The sequence below is a fragment of the Vipera berus genome (genome assembly GCF_964194415.1).
Source record: "Vipera berus genome assembly, chromosome: 1".
Taxonomy (NCBI): Eukaryota; Metazoa; Chordata; class Lepidosauria; order Squamata; family Viperidae; genus Vipera; species Vipera berus.
The window spans coordinates 267,179,868-267,204,626 of NC_138202.1; the positions used below are offsets into that span (position 1 = coordinate 267,179,868).

The 24,759-nt window shown below is 37.7% G+C and overlaps 2 protein-coding genes across 5 annotated transcripts in view; both read right to left on the reverse strand.

Annotated features, from left to right (window-relative positions):
• Positions 1–1,762: 1,762 nt before the first annotated feature.
• ALDH8A1 (aldehyde dehydrogenase 8 family member A1) lies at positions 1,763–12,689 on the reverse strand. Its single transcript, XM_081335919.1, has 7 exons — positions 12,138–12,689; positions 9,367–9,514; positions 7,906–8,061; positions 5,936–6,085; positions 5,316–5,572; positions 3,788–3,949; positions 1,763–2,950 (listed from the first exon to the last, which is right to left on the reverse strand). Exons 1-7 carry the CDS (start codon positions 12,273–12,275, stop codon positions 2,486–2,488), a joined length of 1,476 nt encoding a protein of 491 aa, XP_081192045.1. The 5' UTR covers positions 12,276–12,689; the 3' UTR covers positions 1,763–2,485.
• Positions 12,690–12,850: 161 nt separating this feature from the next.
• HBS1L (HBS1 like translational GTPase) overlaps positions 12,851–24,759 on the reverse strand; it is a 47,865-nt gene continuing 35,956 nt past the window's right edge. For all 4 annotated transcript variants that reach the window (XM_081335884.1, XM_081335883.1, XM_081335886.1 and 1 more), the window contains 8 exons: positions 23,117–23,234; positions 22,930–22,998; positions 20,495–20,599; positions 19,187–19,277; positions 17,022–17,130; positions 15,505–15,605; positions 14,773–14,917; positions 12,851–13,831 (listed from right to left, as the gene is read on the reverse strand). In XM_081335884.1, coding sequence (XP_081192010.1) covers positions 13,820–13,831; positions 14,773–14,917; positions 15,505–15,605; positions 17,022–17,130; positions 19,187–19,277; positions 20,495–20,599; positions 22,930–22,998; positions 23,117–23,234 — 750 coding nt within the window. In that variant the 3' untranslated portion in view covers positions 12,851–13,819. The remainder of the gene's footprint in view (positions 13,832–14,772; positions 14,918–15,504; positions 15,606–17,021; positions 17,131–19,186; positions 19,278–20,494; positions 20,600–22,929; positions 22,999–23,116; positions 23,235–24,759) is intronic.

Below are 24,759 nucleotides of genomic sequence, written 5' to 3' on the forward strand. Positions count from 1 at the left end.
GAAATAGAAATAGGTGCCATCTAGCGGTCTAGATATTTTTGCACCCCAAGTGCTCTTATGAATAGTTTTTATTAATAATATTATTAATATTAAATTATTGATAAATTTAATAATATTACATTTATTAAATTTGTCCCCCCCATCTTGCCACAAGGCGACTTAATTATCTCTAGATGTGGTACATAATCCTTGGAAGTCCATCCAACTGTATGATGCTATGAAAAGAGAAACTTATATTCCCAGAGAGCTTAATACTATCCGGACCGGATAATACTTGTCTGTAGTACAGATAACATATCCATTTTGCTTTCTATAAATTATTATTTTTTTAAAAAAAGTTATGTTCATTAGTTCAAATAATATACTATTTGCATCCAGTGTTCTCAGTGTATGAATTGTGTGTAATCGTTTTAAAATATGCAATTTGAGATGTCAGTTCTAGTTCATATCTTATCTCAGGAAGTATAAATTAGATCACTTTATATTAAAATGCAGTCCAAGTATTTCCTCCTTTAGTCAGTAGGAATGCTGTAGGAAATTCAATTCTACTTTTAATTTTTCCTCATGTGCATACCAATAATTTACTGGATGCAATTGCCCACCTCCACCAGCTTCCCATATATTTCATTAAAGATTCTCTTATTTAAATCAATGTCACTTCTGAAAACAATGAATTTGAGCCAAAACACGACTATTAAAAATGCTGGTGTTATTTTGATACATCAATTTGAAATCTTTGCATGATTGTGTACATGTCTAGATTCAGGACATAGGGAATCAACTGGCAATAACTGAATAATCAGATTGGCATTAATTTCCATCTGTAGGGCTTAACAGATGAATTGACTCACCAGCTTGACATAAAATGATTAAACCAAATCCTCATGATGGTTATGCAATTTTGTAGGATAGGACAGCTGTTGAAAAAGCTGTTAAAAATTCAAGATTTTTGCAATTATTAAACTGCATCTCATAAGTGGGTCTGTTGTAACGAATCTCTTTACCCTCCCACTACTTAGTTCTAAGGTTTCCCCAATCCTAAAGCACGTTTACTTTTATCTTCTCAAAACAGAAGGCTGCTTTAACCAAATCTATGTGTGCCTGTGCACATGTCATTAATGCACTCTGCTGCTCTCTAATGGGCATGAAGGCCAGGCTCAACCGACACTGTATTCATTGTGGGTCTTTTATATTTCAACATGCTTCCATTCCCTTTTTCTCCCCTCATCTCTTATCCTCCTTTGTCCCTGAAAATGGCCTTTCCTTACTGCTTAGAAGAGAGACCTCAAGGCTGTACAAGATAGCCCTGTGAAAATTTCAATCCCGTGGGTGGCTGCTGTAGAAAAATGTTATACAGCTTGCCCTCGACTTACAACAGTTTGTTTAGTGACTGTTCAAAGTTACAACGGCACTGAAAAAAGTGACTTATGACAGTTTTGCACACTCACAACCATTGCAGCATGCCCAATTCGGACGCCTGGCAACCGGTTCATATTTATGATGGTTGCAGTGTCCCGGGGTCATGTGATCACCTTTTGTGACCTTCTGACGAGCAAAGTCAGTGGGGAAGCCAGATTCATTTAACACCTGTGTTACTAGCTTAACAAACAGAGTGATTCACTTAACAACTGTGACAACAAAAGGTTGTAAAATGGGGTAAAACTCACTTAAAAACTGTTTTGCTTAGCAACAGAAAATTTGGGCTCAATTGTGGTCATAAGTCGAGAACTACCTGTATCCCAATTATGGATCATTAGGAAAGACAGAATATAAAGGAATCAATTATATACAGGACTTTATATACTTTTTAATACACAATACTTTACAAGACCGTGTTCAATCTAATCACTGTCTCAAAAATGAGTTTATAGACCTACAGAAGTTTCTAGAAAGGTCTACTAAAATTATCCAAGCTAAATGAGGTAGGACAGATAGTGGGGAAAGGTGGACACTACAGTTTGAATTATGCAATGAAGATGAATTTTCAATTTAAGACTGCTAAAAGAAAGCCCTTCATACTTAGGAAATAGCTAGTCTATGGAATTCTCTACCACAGGATGTAATGGCAGCTGCCAGCTTGGAAAAGTTTTAAAAAATTAGACAAATTCATGTTGAACAGTCCTGTTTATGTTACTATATTTTAGCTTTATTTTCAAAGACAGCATGGTTCCCAAAGCAGTTGTTGAAGAATACAAGTGAGAAGGGGGAATGTCTTGCTTGGGTTCCCATCAGCATCTAGTTGGTTGTTGTGGAAGCAGCACACTAAACCAGATAAAACTCATCAGCTCTTTTAAAATTAAAACAAAGCTAATGACAGACTCTGCCATATATTTTCCAGCTGTAAGCTCTCATATAATTATTTCATATGCCCCTTTCTCTAGTATATTTAGTAAATTTAAAAGTATAAACCATGACCGTCATTTTTCTCAATACATCGAGAGAGACAAAGCAACACACACAGAATTATGGCATGAATCATTTCCTATCAGTTCACATCAGTATATTTTATGGTAACTGTTTTCACCTCAGTAAAAAATTCATAGGAATCTTTAGCTCCTTCTCTACCTATCCCAGAGGCTTTCATTCCCCCAAAGGGCAAATTCAGATCTCTGATAAGCCAACAATTGGTCCACACCAATCCAGACTGGAGTCTTTTAGCAACTCGATGTATCCTGCCCACATTGTTTGACCAGACCGTGGCTGCCAGGCCATATTTGACTCCATTGGCTCTCCTAATCACTTCCTCTTCTGTGTCAAACACCATTACACAAGCTACGGGACCAAAAATCTCATCCTGAATGCAGCAAGAATTATCCTCAATTTCTGTGACAACTGTGGGAGGCAAGAAATAGCCTTTCTGGTTTCTTGGAGAAAGATCCAATGAGTCTATTCCCTCTCCACAGAGGATCTTGGCCCCTTCTGCCCGAGCCTGCTGGATATACTTCTTCACCTAATGGGAGCAGCAACAAAAAGAGGAAGCATATTTAGAGAATTCAGCAATTTCTAATAACAATAAGGAAGTAAAAGACCAGTGCGTATGAATACACACTCTCACACCCACATATTTACTATATAACACCTATACCTAGACATATTGTATGACTCAGTTAAGCTCCCGTGTTTCACACGCTATTTTAAAAAAACATTAGCTTCTTAAAAATTGATTTGCTTTAGTTCATTTATTTAAACATCCATTTCATCTTATAACAGGAAAACACCACTGCAATGTTATCATTGGAACATTATGTGATCATTTCATGCAGCATTATTAATTAAACCCTAAATACTGTATTACATTAAGAAAGGTATAAAAATCTTTCGACACTTCAACATTTGAAGCTACAGAAGAAGAATCTGAAATGTGTTCTTCAATTCTGCTGACAATATATTTGAGAAGTTAGTTGGTAAGAGGAAATAACCAGATTCTCTCCATCTGTGTGCACCCATCCATAGATTGACTTCACTAAGGAGACATTTCAGCTACTCATATTGCTACTTACAAGTGTGCACAATAAAAAAATAAAAAAACAGGCAAACCTGACAACTGGCAAAATTACATAATGGGAAACAATTTTGATAGGGAAGCTTTAGGAAATACCCTGAGCCTGAAACATCTTAAAACAAGTGTTTCAACAAGTGTTTGAAACAAGACCTACTCTTTCTCTAAAAAAAAAAATCACTCTGAATTTACCAAGATATAATTAAATCTCTATCACAATCTATTGCAATACTTTCTCTAAGGAGGACGAAACTTAGCAAATTTAAAGCTATTTCCAACGCTGTTTACCTTTGCTAAATGTTCTTTACTTATCAGTGCTCCCATATCAGTTGTGGGGTCTGAAGGATTCCCAACTTTCCATTTTCTAACAGCTTCCACAAACCTTCTCAGGAATTCTTTGGAAATGCTTTTCTGAACAAAGATTCTGCTGGTGCATAAGCATATTTCACCCTGACAAGATTGAACAAGGCACAGAAAAGGGAGAAAGTCAATAAGGGGTCACTATTTCGGTGAAGCAGGAGTTTTTAGGTTCTTTAAGGATGTATCAGTATCAAGAGTGAAATTCTGTTTAGTTTACAGAAGGAAGAATTTGCTTTCGAGATTTCAGTAAGAGCAGTAAATTGACAAGCTTAAAGATTTACAATTATGCCATAAATACCAGCAAGCTGTTATGTAGTTTCTTGTTAGCATCCCTATCCATTTTTACCAAATGACAAGTCAAATTTGGGGGGAAAGGAATTGTTGGAGCATGACGTTTCACTCCTTCTAGGACTACTGCTTTCATGCCCAACAGGCAAGAGGGAAAATCATATTTTATCTTGGTATTTCCAAAGAACAGTGGGCAGGATATAGAAAGACTAATTATCTCCCCTCCTGGTACCCAGTCCAGGATATGAGGAGCCCCAAGACACAGCACCAAAAGACACGGGCAACCAATTGTAGGGAAAATTCTCTTATACTGGATCTTATGCGCTGGATCTTTTGGGATCTTCTGTGCGGAACAGTAGCAGAACTCTTTCGAGTGGCAAACTGTGAGGATATGAACCAGAAAGAGTTATTCCAAAATGAATTCTGATAGAAAAAGGGTGCCTACTTATCCATCATCATCAAGGAATCTCAAAACACTCACTTGCCATATGCTAAATAAATAAGCATTAACTGTTAAGTCAGCTTTTTTTAATTTATTTTTTTTTTTATTTAGTTATATTTATATACCGCCCTATTCCCTGAGGACTCAGGGCGGTTTACAGGGAATTAAAAATCCAAAATACAAAAATTAAGAACCAAATTAAAAAATATTAAATTAACCCTGTAGTCAGTTAAAAAGAACCCCAAATTAAAAATTTCTCCTCAGTCTGGGCCCGAGAGCTCGAAGAGCCAGGTCTTCAGGCCCCGGCGGAATGATCGGAGGTCGGGGGCAGTTCTCAGCTCCACCGGCAGCTGGTTCCAGAGGGCAGGCGCTCCCACCGAGAAGGCCCTATCCCTGGGTGTCACCCGCCGGCAGTCTCTTACCGGCGGGACCCTGAGCAGACCCTCCCTGTGGGAGCGCACTGGGTGAAGGGCATTTGATGCCGGCAGCAGGTGTTCCCTCAGATATCCCGGACCCAGGCCAATTCCCTTTTTCAAAATGTTATCATTATTTATTGCAATTTATTAGCTGCCCAATTCCAATAAGTAAAAAAAATGAATGATCTGATTCAGAATAACATACTCAAGTCTTTAGATTAGAATCTGTTACGAGGACCCACAGTTTCTCAAACTTCAGAAGCAAAGCTTGCCTTAGCAGAGGGGTGAGCAAGCGACTATCAGTTTATACCTGGTTAGCAAAACTGGATTTTACAGTGGCAGGAATACATTGATCCAAGTTGGCATCCTCAAAAATGATAGCCGGATTTTTGCCTCCTAGCTCCAAGGAAAGCTTCTTACAGTGCGAGGCAGACCTCTGGATGATTTGCTGGCCAGTGAGCGTGCTCCCGGTGAAGGAAATCAGAGATACGGCCGGATGGGAAACAAGAGCATCTCCAGCTTTGGGCCCACTTCCGAACACGACATTTATCACACCCGGAGGAAAACCTCGTAGGCAGCAGAGGAGGAAAATCACATAAGCAGACGAAACTCCATGCTAGTGTAGTATATTCCATTTAATTTCAGAAACGTATACTTTTAATACAAGACTAATACTATGATCCCAACTATTTTTAGAGTACGCAAGGGTTATATATATGATGGATATTCTTTGCTTGTTATAAAATGTCTTTTCAATCTGTTGTCATATTTCATTACGATTGTGTTCGAAAACATGCTACCAATGGAATATTACGTTGATCGTGTATTTGATACATAAGCCTTTGACTCACAGTGTTACCTACTTTTATCTTGAATCACCAATACGTATACTGCTTTAGTTATTTTACTGGAGCTACTTTTCAAGCATACCTGCTTTATTCAGAAGTTTGCACATCATCCAGGCTGTGACAGATGTCATTTCACTCGGTTTGGCAATTACCGTATTTCCACACATGACAGCAGGGGCAATTTTCCAGGTCAGTAAGTAAAGTGGCAAATTCCAAGGACTAATTAAACCAGCTTTCAAAAAAGATAGGGAAAAGGAACAAATTCTGCTTAAACAAGAAATTTGATACTTAGGAAATCTGTCATCCTCTTTTGATACCCAGTGAAATAACAGAGCAGGACAGCTCTATATAGGTTTCAGTAGTCTTTTGCTTTAGCACCCATTCTAAATACTAAACTATCTGCAAAGGAAATAAGTAAATGGAAATGTTGAATAATAACTACTGTTCAGGTTCTATAATGAGCTATTGGATCATTAGGCAGAGCAAGGCAGGCTGTGCCCCGATACCAGGCTTGGCTCATTGTTAAAAGTATAGTTCTTTGCCAATTAATTATATTCTAATTCAGCAAGCTCATTATAATGGACTTACCCCTGTTAGAGAAAAACATGGACAATTTCAGGCTGTGCTTTATCCTAGAACAGGGTTCCCCAACCTGTGGGCCGCAGCCCACTATCAGGCTGTGGCCTAGTCGCAACCAGTGCACAGCCCTACTTGCACGAGCGTCAGTGTTCGCAGCTCTACTCGCTCAAGCGGCGGACATGGGCACCTGCCACTCTCACAAACATGAAACGTTTGTCTCCTGAATGCTTTCTAGGGACATGGTACAGTGTGGAAATAGTTGATAGGGGAGTTGCATATGTGTGTGGGGGGGGGGAATTAAATCACTGTTGATGACTATGATGCTTTGTACCAATATTACATTGATTATTCACTCATACTTTTATTTTACAATGAATGTAAATATTTTATTTTCACTTAATGGCCAAAATGGCTCTTTGAGCTTTCCGGCCCAGGCTGATAGTTTTAAATGGGGTTTAATATTTGTTCAGGGATTAAATTTAATTATTTTAACTGTCTTTAACTTTTGTATTGTATTGATGTTTTTAAATACTTTGTAAACCGCCCTGAGTCCTATGGGAAAAGGGCGGTATATAAATTCAATAAACTAAATTAAATGAATCTGTGCACACGTATGCCTGTCCGTCCTAACCCCTAACCCTAACCCTCACACAAAACCTTCCCCTCCCTTGCACCGGGCCACCAACCGGAAAAGATTGGGGAACGCTGTACTAGAGAACTACCAGATTTGATATATAAAAATCTAGATGTTCATTAAACTGCGGGGGGGGGGGGGGGGAAGAAACTGAAAAGTGAATGGTGACATCTAGTGGTCATCTAGATGCTTGCAGCCCTGAACTGTTTAAACTACAGGTAGTTCTAGGGTTATCACCAAAGTTACAGTATTGGATAAAGGGATTTACAACAGTTACTTGGCATTCTGACTGTTGCAGCATCCTACAGTCACATGATCATGATCTGGGTGCTTGGGCGCCTGGCTCATGATTACAGCATTTCAAAGAGATGCAATCATGTGATTGCAACTTCCCATATTCCCTGCTGGCTTCCCACAAGCAAAGTCACTGGGGAAGCCAGCAGAAAGTTGGAATTGCGATCACATGATGCCCTCACTACAGACTACATAAGTCTTTAAAAGGCATGCCAAGGACTATATTCCTCAAACTAGTGAATAAAGCTAAAACAAAACCTAATTTCCTATGATTATGCAGTAGTCATATATTTAATATTTCCCCCTTTTATTATATTAAAAATCATAATTTGGTAACAAATCTGGGGAATGATACCCGTATTTTGTTGGCCAAATGCAACTGAGTATCTCTGCTTTATAGTTCAAAATGAGAATTTTTTTTTAGTTCCAACAACTGTATATAAAATAAGGCAATAAGCTAAATTTACTAACTTATTCTAGTCCTAAAAAGATTATTTTTCTTTTTCTGAAAAAAAAACATCTGCAGATCTTTGACCAAGACTTACCAATTCCCACTGGTGACCTTTCAGTATAATGCATGCAGCCCATGTGATCCATCTGTGTACATTCTGTTGTCTTATGAAGGATAGATGATGAAAAAAAGCGAAAATTGTATACTGCTCGGGGTATGTCCACTGTTCTGGCAAAAGAAATGTTTTTTCCTGGAACAGGAGGATATTTATCAAATAGTTTTATACTTGAAGGTGTTGCTGCAATGCTTTTGAAATGTACAAATTGTTTCAATAGGTTTCATGTTCTAAACAGTTTTTGCAAGAACAGTTTTTATGCAAAGAATGAAACTTGTCCGGTTATTAAGCAGTGGAGGGGAGAACACAATCTAAATATTCAAAATAAAACTCCAAAAACACAAGAAAGCAAGAGGAAATTAAAGGATTATGGGCAAATCCATATAAATCTCTCTGGCCACATTTGACCAGGAGAGTACATCTAGATGTACTCTGCTATCAGACAGAAGACAAACAAAAATTGTGCATCAATAAGACAAGGAGATCCATCCCTAAAATAACTTTTGTCCATGCAGAAATTTAATTATGAAGAATCTACGCTGGGCCAAGTTAATTGGTACAATTATTCTTAGAATGCTGTATCTGTCTGAGGTTGCATTAAATATAAGGAGCTCATCAAAACGAAGCGATAACTGTAATTCAGCACCTGAATACATAGCTAAAGACACAATGATTCAAATCCAGATAAATCAATAAATAAGAAGGAAAGAGGTTTTGTTTATATCTTTAAATGTGAATGTGAGAAAGCCAAATTCCAATTTGTCCATTCAGACAAGGAATAGGCAAGTTATATTGTTCATCTAGAGCAGGGGTGTCAAACTGCCGACCCACGGACCAGTTTCATCATACAGCCCACCCCATTGCTGGTAATGGAAAAAAGTCACGATACGTTGTGATACATGACGTGGTGAGTTTGACACCCCTGATTTAGAGTCAATGAAAACTAGATGGAATTCAACAAAACTAGATGGTCACATATTTGAAAGGATGGGCAATATGTAGCTACCTACATTTGTTGTACTGCATCTAGTTTTCATTGACCCTAGATGAACAACACAACTTACCTATTCCTTGTTTGAGTGGACAAACTGGAATTTGGCTTTTTCTCACATTCGCATTTAAAAATAAAAACAAAAGCACTTTCCCTCTTATTTACAAAGCCAGTTGAGAATTTTGGTTATGTTCTTACAGAAAGAACAATTGAACAAAATGGCTGTAACTTTATAGACAGGACTAGGGGTTGGATATATGTCACTAGCAAGAAATGTATCCTTAATTTCTTAAAGCATTGCCTTTGTCTTGAAACTGAATATGGAATTAATGTGGGCTGTGCCTCAGTGTAATAGACTCTTGGTCCTATAGACATTGGTGCTGAGAGTTGCTGTTATTTTCTTAACCCATTATCACTAGGGGCAGAAGTCAACAGGTTTTCTCCTTTACCTTGATCTTTTGATTCTGCTTGCGCAAATGACTCCAGATTTTCTTCAATAAGATCTGCTAGCTTGCTCATTATTTTTGACCTTTCCTGTGGACTTTTGGCAGACCAACCTGGGAAAGCATTTTGGGCAGCTTTGACAGCAGCTTCCACCTTTAAAATGCAATCGATAAACACATGTTCGCATCAGCAAAAGCCTGTATAATACTAGATATTAACAGAAACAAAGAGAAAGGAGAAAACACAGCTTTCTTGGAGGCCAAAGTTCAGATCCACAGCTGACCTAGGGAAGGCTGCTCTGTCCTGAGTTAGGTAAAAATCAATGATCCTTAGTTATAAGCTGAAATGATTTTTGTCATCCTACCAATTGCAATACAGAATAATGTCTATCTCCTGGGCAAGCTTGATCTAGTCCAGTGGGCTCGGCATGTCAAAAATTTGGAAAATACCAAACTTGAACCCTGATGGCATGTCATGCTCCTCTCCAAACAAGAGAAACAATTCTCTGTCTTCCCCCATCTAGGCCATACTAAACAGCAGAGTTCAGTGACAGCACAATGGTTGAGCCTGAAGTAAAGGTCTGAGCTTTGACTTTAGCGCTAGCGCCACTGCTGCCGCTCAAAAAAGCCGTGTCGCTCCATTCCCCAAGGCGTGATTGCTTCCCACAATCCAGTGCTGCCGTGCATCGCTAACTTTCAGGTGGTGCTCTCTTTTTGTTGACAGGTTCCCTGCCATCTACCTGAGGTTGCTCCAGGTCACACAAGTCCTTTATTCTTGAAGCAGCCTCTGAAGCTTCCAAAAATCATACGAAAGCATGCATGTTCTCACATGATTTTGGGGGACTCCAAAGGCCAAGACCCTCTCGCATAACTTCCAGAGGATCAGAAGACCATGAGAGAGGCATCCCATTCCGTGCGGCCTCCACAACCTCCAAAAACGAGTGGGGTATGCTTTCCAAGAATAGTTGGTGGGTGTTGGTTAACACTAGTGTGTCACCCAAAATGTGGTGATGTGTCACCTTGGACATATGTCAGAGGTTCGTCATCACTGATCTAGACATAAGACTGCCAGCGGATAACACCCAGGGGGAGGGCCTTCTCAGTGGGTGCGCCTGCCCTTTGGAACCAGCTGCCCGTGGAGCTTAGGACTGTCCCCGACCTTCGTTCATTCCGCCGGGACCTGAAGACCTGGCTCTTTGAGCTCTCCGGCCCAGGCTGAGAGTTTTTAATTGGGGTTTTATATTTCTCAGGGATCAAATTTAATTATTTTTAATTGTTTTTAACTTTTGTATTGTATTGACGTTTTTAAATACCTTGTAAACCGCCCTGAGTCCTACGGGAAAAGGGCGGTATATAAATTCAATAAACTTAAACTTAAACTTATTAAAGGTAGAAACTGAACAGGTCTGCTCAAGTTATGTCAAATGTATTTGAATTAGAAGGGTAAGGCATACCTATTGATATATAGACACATGTATTTGTATGTGTTTTTATTATCCCTTCAAGTAGTGGTGGGATTCAGCCAGTTCGCACCACTTCAGCAGAACCAGTAGCTAATTTTTTGTTGCCCAGGCCCAGAATGGACTTCCGGAAGCGGCATCCACAGAGAACCGCTTGTTCACATATTTGAATCCCACTGCTGCCTTCATGGGTCATTTTAGTTCTCTTGGTATTTTTTACTTGCTTACTTTCCAATTTAACATTCAGAATTACAGCCACTAGGCAGCACTGTTGAGCTGTTACTCCTACAGAATTCTGCAGAATTGTCACAATGTCTTTCATTTTAAGCAGTGCCAAAGTATTATAGACCTGTATTTTCAAGCTAACCAGTAACCGAAATTTTCTGTGCAGTGTATAAGTAGCATTCAATGTGCTATTAAAAAAAAGCTGGATCTAAAATTTGCTATCAAAGGCTAAGACAAGAAAAATATACATAATACCATTAATTTAATTATAATAAATCAATTTAATTCGTTATTTAACTGAATTCAAAATTAATTCAAATTTTATGCTTGAACTGGTTGTCCTGATCCTGCCTTTAATATGTGATTCAAAAGTTAAATACAGTGCTGAGGGTGAAACATACTGGATACCACAAGAAGCCTAAAATCAAACTTCCTGCTTTCTTGTCCTACCAACCACGATATCAAGATTATTTATTCTCTAAACAATTTTTTCTGTTATCTAATATACAATCCATTTTGTTTACATACAAAAATAAGTTATAAGAGAGCAATGCTTCACAGTGTACGTTTAGGAAAAACTGCTAGTTATACTTCAACCACTAGCTATGTATACTTAAGCAAACATTTGATTGACCGGAGCTGAATGCTAAAGGTCAAAGTTAAAGTTGTAAAAGTGTGGAATAGTAGTATTTTATTTCCAACCTCAGTCATTAGATCATACAATTATTACTTTGATTGGGCCTTTTAAAAGAATTAAGCAGCCAATAAGGAAAGGAAAGCTATGAATATTTTTTTTCTTTTCATTTTGCCTTGAAGTTTGACACAATTCCCACTCCGGCACATAAAAAGAGACATTTCAAAGGAAATAGTGTTGAACCTTGAGCTGCTGATCTGGGGCTATAGCTGCTGACACAACACTGTGTTATTGTACTGAAATACGGGCAAAAATATAATTCAATATAATATTAAAACTAGCCAATATTTCAGGACTATTATGTTCACAATTATTACAAACAATTGATGCATATATATTTTTTGTACAACTCCACAAAAGCATGAAAAGGTTGAATATAAATTTCTGTAGGAACTCACCTCTTCCTTGCCACTATCTGGTACTTTGCAATACACTTCACCAATAGATGGGTCATAAGAATCTAGATGTGAGGAACATGATACAAACTGGCCACCGATATAGTTCTCCAAAATCAAGAGAGTCTGAGAGGTGGACATTGCAACTTAGTTTGCGCTGTCCAAGCACTGTTACTAAGTTTGCGATTTACAGAGCATACTTCTTTATTTGCCAGCTTCAACTCCTCCTCTTTTGGCAATAATTCCTTGGCTGGATCAAAAAATGACATGCACCCACAGCCTAAGCCAAATGAACTATAATTATACACATCTCGGAAATATGCTTTATAAAAGTATTGTATTATATGCTTTATAAAAATGGCATGATAAATATAATCACTTTGAATTCATCATCGTATTTATGAGTGTTCTGGGGGGGATTCTACTTCAACCTTAATGCTGGCAGTAATTTTGAGGATTTATTTCCATTTTAGTATGTTTGCTTATTGTACTGTAACACATGATGCAGAATGGATAAAATTATACGGTACCCAGGGGGAATTGGATTAGATTTTTGTTGGTTTTTAATTCCTTCCAAGGATTTCTAGGAGAAAAAAATGCCATTTATCAGTGAGATGTGAAAAAAAAAAGATAAAAATGAGGTTATCAATAGCAATCTAGTTCAAGGCAGACATAAAGTATACTGTATTTAGAACCACTGATTTTAGTAGATGTAGTATGATTTCCAATTTCCAATATTTATTCATTATTCCTGTTTTCTCCCTCCCTCATATGTACTCACAGATGTACATACACATACTACTGAAATGAAGAAAGCTTTAAGTAACAATTAATATATTTTTATGCAGACGTACTACATACTTCATTCAATTCTTATACTCATATAAAATTATACCTTATAAAGTTATTTGTTTTGACATGGGTTTGGCGAGTTGCAATAGCAGCTTTATATTTAAATACAACAATTACAGAACTCATGTAGAGGGTATGTTTTGTTCCATCAGAACCAACTCTTTTTGTCAGGATTTTAATTTATAAAAGACTATGTAAAAAGCCAAAATTATTATGCTCAGTTGACTACTTTTATTATACTTCTACAATTTACAAAATAAAATTAATCATTATTGGACAAGCTATATCTACTTAATTTTTTAAATAAAATTAGGATGGAAAGAAATTAGGTTGTAGGTGCAGCGTTACATAATGTTTTCTGAAACAGAAGGAAACAGGGTTCTTTGAAAACATAGTTGTATAAAACTTCGAATATTTTAGCTCAATTGATGTGTAATTTATAAAATACCATGCAGCAAAGAATCAGCTCTCCCTATATATTGTAAACAAACTTTAAGGCTGGAAGTAACTTTTTTTTCCCATGGTGAATCACCATCCTTTAATACATTATTCCAATCGGTTTTTGGAAACGATCCGCTAGAACTATTGATGGGATGACATTTTAGTTTGGGAATATGCTGAAACCTGTGCAGTTAGAAAGTGCAATGAGTATTTCCTTGCTGGCAAATTGTTCTACAGCAACAATGGCCTTGAAATGTTTGCAGAGTACCCAATACATAATTGCCAATACATAATTGTCTTTGTTCCTTCAACAGATACAAATGGATTCCTCAGAGAAGTATATTTGAGCGTATGATTTCATTTGGCTGGATTGCAGATGTCCTGGCACACCATCACTCCTTAATCTAAAATAAAACAGAAATATCATTTTACAAAACCCACTATTATACTTTGAGAAGAGATTTTTCCCCCCAAAAAATATACAAGCTTTCAGTGTTAATCTGCAATGTTGTATTAAGCGCAGAGGGGACACACTGGTCATTAGGCAGGCATATGCAGAAATGCAATATTAGACTTTTGGATTCCAGTTTTGTCTCACCAAGCCTATCAATCAAAGTTCAATATTTTAAAATTAAATATCAATGCACATACAGCCATGTGTAAAATCTAGGCCCCAGTCCTAAATGATAATCAGATCACATGATGTATTTTCCTTGGGTAAGTTCAATAAAAGATCTAGACCAGGAGTGTATACCCATTGCATGCATTTTTCTAGGGAGAGGGTTTACATTCCTCTTTCTCCACAAAATGGTCCTGATTCAAACTAGGAGCCATATATACTTACAGAAAAATAAATTTAAAAATACGAGACAGTGATGCACAAAACATATTTAATCGTGCCTCTGCATCCTGAGATAGACAACCCGATTTTGCAAACAGAATCATAGCTAAAGGGAGGTGGATTGATCCAATCTAATCTACAGATTAAAATCTTGCAAAAAGCAGATGCAATGCTAGGTAACCAATCCCTAGTTATAGGGAAATATCAGGCTTGAGGGAAAAAAGGAAGATGACAAAACAGAAGTGTACCTCTCTTCTTTATCTTTACTAGATGAATTTTGGGAACTAACATGTTATTTCTATAGTGTTTATATTTTATTAAAAAGAAATGTATATTTAATTAAAATATTTATTTGACAACATGTCCTCACACTAACTATATTAGCAATTGTCAGATCTGATTACTCAAATGTTAATAGTACATATATGTTTATTTTTAAAAAATGAGACGGAGACTATGATTTCACAATTAGCATTTATAAAAGCATTCACAAAAACATTGTACCTCCACCACTACTCCTGCTGCTATAGTGGATCCTCCGTAGCGCAACATAAATCTTCCAAGTTCTTTAAAGTCTTTATAAAGCTCCAAAGCAATCGGCCTTTGGGTCTGTAGTTCTATTAAAGCATTCTGCCCTTTTGTCAGACACCTACAAGGAAAAGGAAACTTGTTAGTATTTATTAGAATTATATTACTGCGAAAGGTCATCCAATTCCGTACGCTTGTATTTTCAGATATACAGAACGGAAGATTTAGTACAGTTTCCACCTGCAAAGAATATCAGTTCCCTCTCCTAAATAGCAAGGAACTGCAAAATCTGGTGATATTTTTATGATTCTTTCTCATTTCAAGCATATTTTTCCCCAGAAATCCACACACCAAGGACTACATAAGCTAGAAGCAGCCAAAGCATAATCATAATATACCATCTCTAAATCTTATCAAATCACGTCTCACTTTGAAATCAGAGTCTGTGACAATGTACTATTTATCATTTACACCCTTTCAATAATTCAGAAAAGGCAGTCTGCCAATATACCTTTAGCATTACACTTATCAATACAAATAAAATACTCTGTAGGCATTAATGTAACGGTAATTATTTAACATACATCATGGTTACTGGTTTTACATTCAATTTCTACCAGGTTTAATTAATTCATAATTTCAATTTTTCAAAAAGATTTTAAACTATATTGATATTTGTACAGTAACAAATTACCTTAACATACTTACTTGGGTTTTTTCTTGGCAACTTCACCAGTACTCTTATGAAGCACACTCAATAATTTTCTAATAGTAGCAGGCTCACTTACAGTTTGAAAATATAAGAGCACCTAAAATAAAATTGCATTTTAATTCACATTCTTTAACCATTGTCAACAATTGACCAAATACAGCTTTTCCTGGGGGAAAAAACGTTCTTGAATACAACATAAAAAGACAAGAGGAGATTTTGCCTTAATCCTGTTGATCAATTTTACATTTTTATTTTATTGTACAATATAAAATAACACTTCCCTATTTTCTCAATTATCAGTACTCTGAAATTCCTCTGAATTATTGTAATAAGTACAGGTAGTCCTCAACTTACAACCATTCCATCAGCGAATACAGTTAAGATGGCAATGAACAAATGATGGTTATGACCAGGTCCTTGAAGAGTTCTGGCAATCCCAGCACCTCTGTACTCACATGATTGCTATCTGGGTGCTTGGCAGCCAGCTTGCATTTGCGACCAGCTGCAGCACCCTGCCATCACGTGACCGTCATTTGTGACTTTCCCTGCTAGCTTCCTCTGAAAGCCAGTGAGGAAACTGGCAATGACGGCTGCAAGTCACTGAGGTAAATCTCCCCATCCATCCATCCATCCATCCTCCCCCAGCCCTTCAAGCCTCACGTTACACCATCTACTTGTGCATCTCTGCACAAACACCCTGAGCATCGCCATGGCTCCCCCACTATTTGTATACATGCCCCTTTGCGTACTCTTCCCAAGCCTCATCCTGCCTCTCACACCCCCTTCCTGACCCTCAAATCTTCCTCGTAACCTTCGGCACATTCTTGAACCCTCCCTGAGTCTTGCTTCACCTCCCTCACACTTTCATGCATCCCCTTGCATATTTGTACATCCTTCCCAAGCCTTGTGCAACCCTACACATTCTCCCTGATGCCTTCCCACCTGCCTTGCTGTGCCTCCAAAATCCTCCCAAGGCTCGTTGCACCTCACTCTCATCCTCACACCGACTCCCCTCCCTCTCTCACACCCTCACTCTCATTGTGCCTCCCTCCTCATAACTTCAAACAACCTCTCCTGCCCCCCCACCTCCACCACTGGTAGCAGCCACTTACTGCCTGCCAGCCTGATTGCAAGCTACCTGGAACTTGCAAATTCCTGCTCGTTTCCCCATTAATTTGGTTGTGGGAAGCTAGCAGAACGTTGTCTCACCTAACAACGATAAAATTGGTTAATGACAGTAACCAGGTCTCCAGGGCTTACTGTTGCTAAGTGATTGTGTTTTAGGACTGCATCACTTAATGATGGAAAACCCGGTTACAATTGTTGCTGTAAGTTGAGGACTACCTGCATAGCCATCTTCTCCTAGACTACTATAATCTCTGTACTTTGTGCTCAGAATGGCAAGAAAACATCAGCATGTAAAATTCTTTCAGCACCGTGAGTCCATTTTAAAAATCTCAGGAAAATAATTCTTAAAATATAAATGAAATCCTTAAAAAAATGCTACACTCACAGGAAATCCTTTGGTGATGGGTATTTCAATATTAAAGATAAGAACACGAGCTCTGAAGCGTGTGCAGGTTTTAATTGGCTCCTTGGGACAGCAAAATATACAACCAACACTGCAAGAGACAACAGAGTAACACATGAAATATATACTGATAATGACTCTCTGTATATTTTAAATGATACCATGATATGCCATAACATAAATCAGCTAGCCCAGGTTTATGGGCCATGACAAAAAAACAAGATTGGAAGAATCTTCCGTTCCTACTCCCCTCTGTCAATATTAACATTTGCTTTAAAATAATTAATTTCGAAGTGTTCCCTGAAGCAATAAAATAACTAAGTTTTAAAACATCAGCATATGTGTTACAGATATAATGGCCATATTATCAACATACAGAAGAACAGGAATAGGGCAATTGAGCAAGAAAGGGAGGATGAAATTTTGCCTTAGAAAAATTGTCAAGTCATGTCATTAATATATAAATTAAATAATTGTGGGGCAAGAATATATTCTTGTTTTACTCTTTTGGAAAAGGATAGATTCAGTTACTTTGCCTCTGCAATTACACTTTACAGGTTGTTCTTGCCTGGTGATCACAATTGGGACATGCAACTCTGCTGCTAAGAGCCATGGTCACTAAACAGAAAATGACAACTGCAACAAAGTATTCTAATTTTGAATATTCGCTAAATGAGGCAGTCAATAAACAAGGACTACCCGTTTTTGAGTGGTGGTGCTGGTGCCCTGACACAATGCTATTATCAGTTTAAGGAGGTCACATGATCACATCAATTGATGTGGCAGCTAGTTTCCCCTGAAGTCTACCACACTGAACCAAAGGGTGCCCTTAAGTTCATAACTAATTCAGAAAACATGCATTAACCAAGAGAAAGAATGAATATGTGCAGTTGCGCAAAATGTGTTTTACTTATAAAAATGGATTACAAACCATATTGCCTATAGTAGAATGCAAAATCACTATTGAACTCTTTTAACTATAGATTTAACTTTGATGAAGAGATTCCAACTGCAGAAACAATGAGAATCTCTTTCTTGAAGCAAAGCAGCAATGTCATTTACTTCAACTAAGCATTTTGCATTATCTTAAAAGCAGGGGTCTTCAAACTTGGCCCTTTTATGACTTGTGGACTTCAACTCCCAGAATTCCTCAGCCAGGCACGCTGGCTGAGGAATTCTGGGAGTTGAAGTCCACAAGTCATAAAAGGGCCAAGCTTGAAAACCCCTGTCTTAAGGCCCCTGACTCTTTCCTTCCAAGTTCATACTATAGTTAGAAAAGGGTTCATTTGCATACTGACAGCATGACATGAGGACAGGGTATGGCAGGCAGAGAAACATATTCCCTATTATGGTTTACCACAGCTTGGGACAAGCCAAGATATGCCAGATAAGGAGTGCAGCACATTCCCCCCTCCCCCCCAGCTACCACTTGTCAAAGCAGCTCACCTCCTCCAGACCAGTCTCCCAAACTTTTTGGCAAGAAGTTTGTTTGGGGGAGGCAAAGTAGGATATCAGCTCCTGCACCTGCCAAATGTTTTGAAAGAATGAGGAGTAGCTCTTCTACAAAGCTTTCCAAAATGTAGTGGGTCCTTCACAGCTTGTTCTCTATTTCCTAGAAGCAAGGTGGCTATGCTGCATCACAAAGCACCTCTGAGGGAGTGTTTCCCTCAAAACTTTGCTGCGGTGGAAAAACTCATCACGGATATGCCCAGTTCTCATACTTATTTCAGTTGGTAGCAGTGTCATGTTTCTGTTCCTTACCAAATTAAGTCTGCCTGTAGTTTTAAAGTAACTGTTTTTCAGCAGCAAGGAATTTAAGCACCAGTTTTACTTAAGTATATTTGAGTACTTTATATACTGTTGCCTACAGATTAAGATGAATACTATAAGAAATTGTGAAGTATCTCTTCATTTGGTTTTTTAGTCAAAGAACTGTCAAAATCTAATTAGGATGAAGAACACTACCAAGTTCAAAGTGCATTTTGCGTGAGTTAGTCAATCTGCACCGTCCTAGGTAGCAAGATGCACATAAGCTTCCCACATGCTTCTTCTGCATCTGTTAAACCATTTATTATCAGACACAACGGTTGTACGAGGTTATGTTAAATATAAACGGTTTGCTTAGTCAAACTCTATTACGCACTCACTTGATTTTGATGATATCCATGCCAGTCAAAGTGAGACTAACGTGATCTCCAGCTGCAGCCCAATCCACTGGCTGCTCATGTAGAGCAATTCCTAGAAATGAGTAAAACCAGTACTAAATAGTGAACTACTTTGGTTTAACAGCTACAAAGAACTGTTTCTGCAATTCTGCTGCATCAACTGCTATTCCTCAGTTTTCAGTATGAATGAAGTGATAGGAAAGCCTGTTGACTAAAATCAGAGAAACATTTTATTTTCAGGTACCTCTATTATCTATAAATATTTTGCTTATTCATGGTTTTCTGCAAGACACACCACTAGGCTTTTATGGGTGTCACACAGCACAGAGGTATACAACAAGTCCCCAGCTTTTTAACCTGAGTTTTAGACTGAGTTATCTGCTTTCATTTTTCCACAGATAAGTGAAAATATTTCTCTATGTCATTTCACATGTACATGTGTATAATGCAGGCCACAACGTTGTATTCTAAAACACCCCTACATTATTTGAAAGAATGATTGAAGAATTTCTGTGATATATACCGATAATCAAATGCAAATATGAAATCTCTTATAGAAATCTTTAGATCCTTCTCTCTCTCTCTTTCTGAATAAACTCTGGATATTTAGGCTAGACACCAAAAGTCACGCAGATCTAACTCTATACAAACCTCTGATTTCCTCTTAAAACATGTTATGTTTCATTCTAGTATCATGTGTACCATTTAAACATTCCTACCCAAAACATTTCTGTCCAAGAATTAGGATAAGATCTTATAAACTTAAGAAACATTAAGTATATAATGTTTATAATAATACAAATGCAAAACCTATCCCAGAGGAAAAAAAGAACATGAAAACAAAACAAACGGATGAGTAGCAGCATAATATATACCTCCCTACCTACCTACCTACCTACCTACCTCTCTCTCTCTCTCTCCCTCCCTCCCTCTCCCTCCCTCCCTTTCCCTCTCCCTCTCCCTCCCTCTAGCAGCCAAGGCACAGGGGTCTCCAAGTGCAGAACTGGAGGGATCAAGCCCAGGATAGCTTGGCTTGGCTTGGGGTGCATATTCGCTTCAGTTCTCTGTTAATGATGGCAACTGGGACTGCTGTTACTAAGTCATATGGTCACATGATGTCTTCCTTTACAACCACATCGCTTACTGACAGAAATTTGGGTCCCATTTGTGGCCATAAGTCAAGGGTTATCTGTAAGATTTTTCTTTTGATCATTTTAGTTACCAATTTCTGAAACTGTTTATTGTTTAATCCAAGAGAGAAAAAAAACCCCTTCGGTTCATATACTGTACCTTTCACAGTGCAAGTTTCATTAGGAGGCATGACAAGGAGTCGTTCCCCAACTTGGACATATCCTGCTTCAATTTTACCTGTCACACAGAATCCTGATCCTTGATCTGGAACAAAGACATTTGTTTGAGAAAATTAACTGAAGATAAAGTAACACTATTGATTTCCAACTCAGGCTAGTAAAGATCTAGTTTTCAAAAGTACAGAACTGCAAAATTAATCAGATTTGCTTTACAATGAAAACTGAACACTGATTACAGAAATCTTTTCCCTGTGTTCTGACCATGTTTCTCTCCCTCTCCTTCTTCCATTATCTCAATTTATGTTTGATGGGTCTGAAGGGGGTGAAGTCAATTCTAGGTTGTTCTGTTCTGTTTTATTTTATCTCAAACTTTCAATAATAAAAAATAGAATAATAAAAATTTCTCTTTGCCTTCTGAGAGCCAATTTGGTGTAATGGTTAAGGCATCTGGCTAAAAACAGGAGACTGGAGTTCTAATTCCGCCTTAGGCATGAAGCCAGCTGGGTAACCTTGGGCCAGTCGTTCGCTTTAAAGGAATGGAAAGCGAGCAATTGCAAACCACTGCCAAAATCTTGCCAAGAAAAATGCAAGGACTTGTCCAAGCACTCAGAGAAGTCTTTGCTGACTCAAAGGCACACAGATACATTTAGCTATTTGAAATATGCTTTTGGTCCCCGATACACACACATATACCTAAATTATTTACTTTCAGACAGCAAATAACAATTCATACACAATTTGACACATTGTTAAACCATTTTAAAATAAAGTTACTCTACTGGAATTATCCTGGGAATTTCTGCTTCCAGTCTACTCACAATTTATTCATTTCTTCAAGTACGGTTTAGCATATACATAGAAGCACTTCCTGGGTTATGACCATTTGTTTAGCTCTCTGCAGTCACATGATCATCAACTAGACCAGGGGTAGGCAACCTTAGCTCTTTTATGACTCGTGGACTTCAACTCCCAGAATTCCTCAGCCAGCATGGCTGGCTCAGGAATTCTGGGAGTTGAAGTCCACTAGTCATAAAAGAGCCAACGTTGCCTACCCCTGAACTAGACGCTTGATGCCCAGTTCATGATTATGATTTTCCTGCTGGCTTCCCACACACAAAGTAAATGGGGAAGCCTGCAGGAAGTCAGAAATTGTGATGATATGACATCCTCACTTAAATTACCCACAGAGTCCTCAGTTTACAACAGCAGGGAGGACTGCTAGAATTGCTGTTGCTAAGTGCTGTTGCAGTCATGCAATGCTGCATTTTGGAACTGCACCATTTGGCAACAGAAATTCTGGTCCCAACTGCCATCATAACCCAAAAGACTACCTGGATTAATCTAGCTGAATTAAGACAAAAAAATCCAAATTACATTTACGTGTGTTTGTTTTCTATGCATAGTGAAATTGTTTGAGGAAAAGGGTTTTTTTTCCATAGGAGTATCATACAGAAAAATTGTTTTATACTTATAAGCACTAAGCATTGTATATAAAATATAATGAGATTTTAGAATGTGCTCTTGTCACTTTACAAGCAAGGTGCTATAATTATCTTCCCATGAATCTTCCTTTGAAGACCACTTAGACTTTCAACAGTAGCAAGAAGAGGAGTAAGACAGGAATGTATTTTAGTTCATCTGCTCTTTTCTTTGTACAACTCTCTCATACACAAAGAGTACTTTGTAGTATCGTTACCAAAAATTGCAAATAGGTACATGGTGCTGTTATGGTGTGTAAATAATTTTGTGCAGCTATAAGCTCTGAATCTTCTAGCCACTTATTGTTCTTAGAAAGTTTTAGGGATTAGCTATACAAAAAGAGAAACTTAAGTTTTATAAAGAGAGCTAGGTTGCATGCCTGCTGGCTAAATGATCAGTCAAGAATTAGAAAAAATTTGTTCTTTGTAAAGCCTGACAGCTGATTTGAAAGTTATCTCCAGATGTCTCTAGGGATGTGCAAAATATATCTCTGTATGAATAGAACATTCCAGGGAACACTTTGCACTTCCATGAACAGATAATCAGGAACAGATTTTGAAGCAGCTGTACAAATCTTGCAAAGAATGTTGCTTAAATGATTTAAAGAAAAGCACTTTCTAACATGCATTTTGTCAAATACTTTTCAGATGTTTACAAAAAACATTTGGAGACTTTTAAAAAATATTTTTATTAAAGATTATAATTGCATTAGTAAAAATTAAAATATAGGAAGGAAGGAAGGACATATCTCTTTTAACCTGGATCAAACAAACCAACTTTATATTCCTTCCTTTTACTTCTAACAATCTTAATTTTAGTCCATTCAAGTAATGCAGAACTTGTTTTTTCATTCTTTTTTGCCCCTTCTCATAAGATTTATCCAAACTTTTAACAAACCTCTTTTGTAAATCCATTTGGGAAGACTTTACTACATACCTTTAAAAACATCTGATACACATAATCTGAATGGTTTATCAACTGATCTTTGAGGTGGCTTGAAAGAATCTATAAATAAATCAATATATATTGTGTTAACAGACATACATTTTACTCAGAGTGTAATATTGTTTATTGGTACTGTGTTTGCAGCAGTTTTCAAATCTTCAAAGATGTATATACTTACCAATTTGTTCCAGCAGACATTTTCCTGTGTACCATTTTGCCAATTCACTTGTTTGACTTTTTGTGACAAGATTTTCACCGCCAAGTCCACTGGTAGGGATGTAAGCTACATCTGATTCCTGGTTGAATTAAATATTTAATTTGCAGTGCAAAATTCAAATTAAGAATAATTGCTTTTTCATGAAAGAGTTTTTAAAACCTCATATATTAAAAGTTATATAGTTTCAAATTCAAAGAGAACTAAGACCATTTTAAAAAGCAACAGAGCTGCAGAAATCATTCAAATCACTGTCCCTTGCACTGTTGACAGGGTCATATTCTGTTAAAGTTGCAGCATTTCACGTTCTTGTACCAAAGGCAATTTTTGTCCTGACTGATTCAATTTCCGAAAGGTGATCTGGGGCAATTTTTGAAAGCAGATGCAACTTTTCCTTGGATCATGCAGCCACCATAGATTATAATCATAATGCACCATCCATGCTGGGAAATGAATTGGAGGAGTAAAGTCCACCCAGTTCTCAAAAGCATCATGGCTACTTTCAGTACCCTCAATCATCACACTTTTTACAACTGTCTGGAGGCAGCTGATTTTGTAGTTGCTCTGGTGTTTCATACTGGGACATGACCAGAAGGTGATTTGGGAATACGAATCCTTTGTTGTCCCACAGTGTCCCATAGACTCCATCTTGCCCCACCAATTGTTCAATATCTACACAAAACCACTGGGAGAGGTTGATACGGTGGTGACTTCTATTTCTAGTGCTCCTTGCTATCCAACCCAATGAACTAATGTATACTCTTGAAATTGTCTAAGTTACTTTAGAGGCTAGAACACAAAAAATGAGATTAAATTAAATCCAGATAATACAGTAGCATTCTTGGTAAATAGTGCCGTTAAGTCTGCTTTGGATGAGTTTATATTCCCTCTAGCAAAGGAAGTCAGTAGTTTGGGAGTGTTCCGTGATCCAGTGGACCATCATTCTCCCTGAGGTGACTTGGCATTTAGGAAACCCCTCAAACCCTGGTTGTTTCAACTAACTTGGGGGGTCTCAGAAATTAGCGAGCCCACAAGACGCATGTACTATACATATGTAGGATGCTGATCCATTCTTCAAAAGGCTTACTTATATCTCAGTTTTAAACAGTTTTAAATGTTTAACTGTTGTATTATATTCTTGTTCTACCACTGTTTTATCTGGTTGTTTTATTGTACTCTTCCTAGAGTCACGTAGGTGAGATGGGTGGATATATTAATTATTTCATTAATTAAATCCTCAGCAGTCATTAAATTCCCAAGTGTTTGCTATGGTGAGAAGGAATTTTTAACCATTATAGCCAGGGAAGAAACTACAGCAATTCCTTATTTGGTTATCCAATCCATGCCTTGGCTATGTGTCCCATTTTGACTTTTGCACCCTTGAAAGGCATACATGTTTCAAATCATACAAAATGTGGCAGCTACTGCTACTTACCACAAAATACCAGGATTGTGATTCCTCCACTTGCTTATCAGACACAATCTAAGGTCCTGGTATTGACCTTTAAAGCCCTGATGAATCAGACCTGGCTATCTAAGGGGACATTTCTCCCATCTCTTTCTTTCTCTTTCTTTTCTTTTCTTTTCTTTTCTCTATCTATCTATCT